Here is a 6,683-nt window from a genome sequence, read left to right as displayed (position 1 = left end):
TCTGTGAACACACATTAGTTAGCATAAATCAGTTAAATGACGAAAAATTAGGTGTCTATTTACTTGTGACCACTCAGTGTATATTGTTCGATTATATATAAGAGAAAACAATTTGAGAGATCTCAACCTCTCCTCATATGACAACCCCTTCATCCCAGGTACCATTCTACTAACCCTCCTCTGAACTATTTCCAACATTTCAATGTCCTTCCTAAGGTAAGAAGCCAAAGACTGAACACTAAATGTGGCCTAACCAGTAACCTATACAATGAAATTATAACCTCTTTAGACTTGTATTCGGTATTTCTGTAGATAAAACCTAAAACCATATTTGCCCTACCACTAGCAACATCACATCGCTTGGATGGCTTAAAAGACTGATCAATCACTACATTAAGATCCCTTTCTGTTAAGGTTATTATCATCCGAATTATAATTCAAATTATGATAACCCACATGCATTATCTTGCATTTATTACAATTAAAATCCATTTACCATTTATTTGTACAACTCACTAAATGATCTATATCATTTTTCTTTTCTTTTTTGTAGATCGAATTAGATGTTTTTAACGTTATTGTACAAGAACATATTTGGATTTTTCATGTTTGACCCTTTCTTGTTTGTCATTAGATTTTATTCTCATCTTTCTTGTCTTAGTTAGTAGCTAATATGATCACTAAGTATAATCAGTGATTAGTTTCAATTTCTTCTAATCTTTATAACAAGATATTAATTACTAGTTAGTTTATATTTAATATCTTTGTTTAAGCGCAAAAATATAAAAAGCTATGCTCATAACAAGGATCAAATACAAATTTTAGTATTTTAAATTCTCAAGCTTGTCCATCAGGCGTTTCATTGGTAAACGTTAGGGCTTATAACACTAACTATCTGAGCTAGATCCCCTTACTGGACGCGATGCAGCTAACCCACTGTGTAACTTTCTGCAAAAACAAACAAATCCTTTAACATTAATACTGAGTCATCAGGTGCATTTTAATCCATATAATCAACAATTGTGTTCTTTTTTTTATCCACACGCAGGTTTTAAAGTATGGAGGAAAATAAAAACTAAAAAGTATAACCTTGAAGAAATAAACTGTATCCCTAAAACCATTACTGACATTTTTTATACTACCTTGTTTTTATTCTGTTATATATGTGAACTAATATATTTCACTTATAACTCGTTTTTTTCAATGTTCGATTAAAATATAAAAAAAAACACTTAGACTTAAGTTAGAGGGCAGCCTGGCAACGCTATTCCTATGCCAGTTTATAACGTGAGTTGTGTTTTATGGAGGTTGTCAAAGTTATAATGTCTAATTTATTTGATTAAGAATAAAAGACAGAGGTTAACATAGTATATTTACGTGAAATGTTCATGAATTGAATATTTTAATGTAGACCAATAGAGATTATGACCCGAGAATAGCGTAAATCTTCGGTCATTGTGAGGTGTCCATTATTTTAATTGAAGCTGACGAGTTGGAGAAAATTGTCACAGATTAGCTTAAGACTTTTAGAGTTAGGCCTAACTGGTATATTACAATCTAGAGTTAAACGCTTACGCTATAGTGAAAACATTAATTCTATCCTACAACTGTATTAATTATGGCAGACCAAGTATCGGCAAGTCTATTGAAAGAATTGGAAGAAGCTGCTAGCGTTCTCTTGGCCCCTCCTATTCAAGTCACTGGAGAACAGCGTCATGCAGCTGAAAGTATTTTTCTCAACTTTCAAAAAACAAAATCTCCCTTCCAATTGTGCAGGTACATTCTTGAAAACAGTAATGTTGATTACGTAACCTTTCAAGCAGCATCACTCTTAAAGCAAGCAGTAATTCGTGAATGGAAATTACTAGAAAAAGTGGACACAGAGAATCTCAGAAACTATCTTCTCCAATATGTCATTCAGCGGCCAGACTTGCAAAGTTTTGTGCGAGAACAGTTGCTACTTGTGGTTGCAATTATGGTCAAACGTGCAGATGTAGACAGTGAGTCATCACAAGTTGTTGAGAATGTGTTGTCTGAGGTTTCACAACTGATCAGTAGTGGTGACCAAAGAATGCAAACAATTGGATGTTCGATTGTCAATGCACTCCTGAATGAATATTCTAGTACTACTCGAGCAACTGATGTAGGCCTCACATGGGAGACACATTTGATAGCCAAGAAAAAATTTGAAACTATGGATTTGAAAAAGATATTCCAATATTGTCTTCAAGGCTTAAATGAACTTGCCAAGATTGGTCGTCCACTTCCTACAGAAGCAGCTACTTTGTTCAAAAAATTTCTTTTAATGGCAGAACAGGTATTAACTTGGAACTTTCAGTTAGCAATGCTGTTGCCACGAAAACTAATTGGTTTGTTTGAGGCACAACAGAATCCTACATTGAGACCAAACTCGGAATGGAAGGAAATTTTGTTAGATCCAACTATCTTGGAGCTTTTCCTGAAGTTACACTGGCAAGTTCGTGACAACCCAGATCTCTGTCATCACACGCTACAATGCCTGAACCAGCTGGCTTCATTAAATGGTGTTGTAATGAGTGACAGTAGTGACAGGTCTCGCTACTTATCCTGGTTTGTAGAAGGACTTTTGAAATTGTTGACTAGTGATAAAGTCAAAGAGCATGAAGCAGTTGGGCTATCCAATATAATCAGTAGGTTAGCAGTTTTTTTCCCACCACATGTTTTGAATTCACTGGCAACTGAGACTGTGAAAAATTACCTTCAAGAAATAACTAAATTAAGCTGTCATTTTGCTGAAGGAGCAGCTCAGGAAGAAGCACTTCACAGAGATGATCAGGTTTATATGGAAGCTTTTGAGCACCTGTTGGATGCTTGGGTTGCTATTCTTCAAGATCCAAACAATCTGGCCGAAGATGTACTGAAAGAATCAGCAATTCATATTTTTAATGCTTATTTACAGTTTCATCTTGCTCCACCAGGTGGTCAGAGAGGCTTGAATGCAAAGGAGGAAAGCGAAGAAATTGAGGAGATAGAAGAAGATGATCGCACAAAGTTTCGAGACCAACTTTCTGTAATTGGAATGTTAGGACGACAAGCTTTGGAACATTGTGTTCCTCTACTTTGGAGTTTGTTAGAAGATCGAGTCACACGGCTACATGGTCAGCTTCAGCGTATACATCAACTTGGAACAATACAAGAAGATTCCTCTGTCCTTGACAACCTCAATGAAGATATACATTGGCTTGTTCTTATTACAGGACATGTACTAGCTCCCTTCAGTGAAGGAGAAACATCTCTTATTCCTCCAGATGTGGTACACTACTGTGTTCAACAAGCAGGTCGAGTCAGTCTTAACACAACACTTCAGGTTCTTGCCTCACCAAGTCACAGAGCAGCTGACATCCCTGGTGTTGACCAGAATACTGATCATGTCGTTCGTCTAATAGCAGCAGTGTTCCGCATGTGTGAAGTTGAAAAGCGAGCTATAGAGGCCAATCTAACACATGTTCTGAGTCCAGAGGTTGCTACAACTCTAGTATGGTACATCAAAAGATGGGCTGTAACTTACTTGCTACCTAATGAAAGCTATTATACAGAGATGAGTATGACGCTTACTGGGGCATTTGGCAAAGATTCAGAAGCTGGACTGTGGACACTGAATTTCCTAATATCCAAACTAGAAACCAATTTGACACGCTGGAGCCATGAGCACAAGCTGGCAATTGAAACTTCTCAGACACTGGTGTCTGTATTAAACAACGTAGAGAGGGGAAGCCGAGCTATTCAGTGTGAGGGCTTGAAGAGTTTAATAAACAAACATGCTACCAACCAATTCCATTTGCTTCCTGCTGCAGCAAAACGTGGAATTTTGAAATCACTTGTCATTGTTGGAACAGCTAATCAGGATAAAGAAAGCAAAGAGCAGTACTGGAAACACTTAATTGAACCATTACAAAACCGCATTAATGCTGTCTTCTACAATGGTTCCTTTCATCAGAATTTCCACAGAGAGCAAGTGAAGTCTGAGGTTCTTGATTTGATAGAGTGTGTGATTGGTGTAGCTGATGGCTGTACTCTTCAGAACCTTTCATCACTTTACCCATTTATACAGCCTGTTTCAGAAGAATTTGTAAAACTGATGGATGTCTATCACAATTACAGTGATGTCACTGACATGATTTTTCAGTTTTTTTCAGTTTGTGCAAAGAGAGTTCTATGCTTTCTTGACAAGAAGGATTCCAAGAAGCTCTATGAAAGTTGTCTTTCAATGATTCAAATTTATGCAAAACACAATACTGGGAAAATAAGCCATGAAGCGAGTGCAGAGGAGGAACAGTACCAAGACATTTTAGTGTTGATGCAGCTTCTAACAGATCTTCTCTCCAAAGATTTTGTGGACTTCTCTCCATTCAACCCCAGTCAAGAAGAAGAAGAGTCTTCAGTTTCAGCAGCAGATGTTGCTCTCTATGGATTGAACATAATCATGCCTCTGATGAATGCAGAACTTTTAAAATTTCCTAACTTGTGTTTACAGTATTTTAAACTTATTACATTTGTTTGTGAAATCTATCCTGCTAAGGTTTGCCAGTTACCAGAAACTTTGTTTAAAAATCTGATTTCTTCTGTTGAGCTTGGTCTTTCATCCTTCACTCCAGAAGTTGCCACACTTTGCTTGGACTTTATTACGGTACTTGGAATACACATCAGAAGAGCAGGACCAGAAGCTACGACTGTAAGTGAAGAATTAAAGCCATTTCTAAAGATAGTTTTGGACATGGTCTTATTTCAGCCATTGGACAGTGATCTATCTCAGACTGCTGGTACTGCTCTTTTCACATTGGTCTGCTGTTTCCAGAACGAATATCAGGGCCTCGTTCAGGCCCTGATTGCCAGCCAGCATAATAGTCAAAATGCACAAAGACTTATTAATGCTTTCAATGAACTCACAGAGGGAGTAAATTTGGTTCTTGATCGACATAATCGTATAAAATTCAAAATGAACTTTGACAAGTTTACAACTGAAGTGAGAGGGTTCATGCTGGTCAAGTAAGTTTTGGAGATTGAAGTTGCAAGAAAGATGTGCATTTTTATATAACACACAAATACAGAATTTCATGCAGTTATAGTAAAATTTCTCAAACCATGTATTGAAGTTTTCTTTGATCATCTTTCATTCATTTTTTTTTTTAATTTCAACAATCATTGAAATATTTTGTTTTCTTGTACACATCAGTGGTTGTGGTTCTATGTTATCTGAAAATAAAAAGATAATCCTTTTTTTTTCAGTAATACTTTTAAGTTTATATGTATATTTCTGATAACAAATTGGGTATACTTGTACGAGTAACTGATAGTTTGTGTAGTGAGAAATGTGTAAAAGCAGGCAAGAGAATTTCTGCTGATTGGCAGAATTCAACTTATTTTGACCATCACCAGTGGTGGTGGGGGTGGGTGCCATGATTTGTCTGCAGCTGAGAAGAGAAAGCTTGTGGGAGGGTACTAATGTATATGAGTTATGTGCTGGTTAATAAGGAGAAAGTGCAAGACATTTTTATTTACAATTACTCAAGTTACAGAATATTTACCCAATGAAAAATGCATTCATATTAAAATAGGCCTTTACAAATCCCGGGTGCCAGGTCACTGTGGTGACTAAAAATTAAATCAAGGCACCTAGTAATTTCTCCCATTTTATTCATGTGTAGGGCTGTTCTAAATAAAACTTGAATCTAGAACAGTTCTGGACTCTTGGAAGTCCAAAACTATTTTAACATTCTTTGAGTTCTAAGTCAAACTTTGTTTCTATGATTTTAATGGTGGATCCAGTACGTTTTCATATTTGTTTCAGGAATGAAGCACTGCGGTTGCACAACACGTTACTAATTTTGTATTTCTTCTTTCTCTCAATTCAACCAATCATTGCACATGTTTAGACTGAGATGGGACCAAAGGCAGTTAGTTCAGGCAATACTATCAAGTGGTTGTTGATATCATGTGATTGTTAGCATGGACACGATGCTGTGAAACTAAATAAATATACACCGTAGCCCCCTATTTCCCAGTACAAACAGTAGTGAAGTTGGATTAGACACATCTGGCTTCTGAGTTTTTCGGCTGGTTCCTAGATTTGAAAATATTTGTTGAAGCCTGTATTAAAACAGTTAAGTGTCAGTAAAATTAAACTTTATTGGTTGTCTCATGATGGTATCCAATGCTGATACTTTAAAAAATGTATCAGTTACTTTCATTGTTTGAATGGTGGCAAGAAAGCATCAGTTTGAAGTGACAACTTGAGAAAAAGTTATTTTTAAAATTATTGAAAGAAACAATAAGACTTAAGTCAATAAAATTGATGAATATAAAAATTGTTTTTTGTAGGCCTGACTAGAAGAAAACTAGAATTTTCAGTATTTATTGTAAACTGAAAATATAAGTATATATATATATATATATATATATGTATGGCAGATTTTGTTAAACAAGACCGATGTCTGTAGGTTTACTTTCTTCTTAGAATTCTTCTCAAGAAGTCGATAAGCCGTCTTAACGTTGTAAGAACAACGGGTAAAAGTTGTAGCTAGTGATGAGTTGGCCGACGCGTTTCAAATGCATTCTGCATCCATTATCAAGCCTGAATGTTGTGTGAATTGTGATTACTGTTGGTGGATACTTATAGGTATGGGTAAGCAGGTGGTGGTATCTAG

At 36.1% G+C, this 6,683-nt stretch overlaps 1 protein-coding gene across 1 annotated transcript; it reads left to right on the top strand.

Moving 5' to 3' along the window:
- The first annotated feature begins 1,276 nt into the window (after nucleotides 1–1,276).
- LOC106463464 (exportin-4-like) lies at nucleotides 1,277–6,445 on the top strand. Its single transcript, XM_013923495.2, has one exon. It carries the CDS (start codon nucleotides 1,619–1,621, stop codon nucleotides 5,027–5,029), a length of 3,411 nt encoding a protein of 1,136 aa, XP_013778949.1. The 5' UTR covers nucleotides 1,277–1,618; the 3' UTR covers nucleotides 5,030–6,445.
- Nucleotides 6,446–6,683: the final 238 nt, after the last annotated feature.

The sequence above is a fragment of the Limulus polyphemus genome, unplaced genomic scaffold (assembly GCF_000517525.1).
Source record: "Limulus polyphemus unplaced genomic scaffold, Limulus_polyphemus-2.1.2 Scaffold1414, whole genome shotgun sequence".
In the NCBI taxonomy this organism is placed as follows: Eukaryota; Metazoa; Arthropoda; class Merostomata; order Xiphosura; family Limulidae; genus Limulus; species Limulus polyphemus.
Note: the sequence above shows the minus strand (reverse complement) of the source record. Positions and strands in the feature narration are given on the sequence as shown.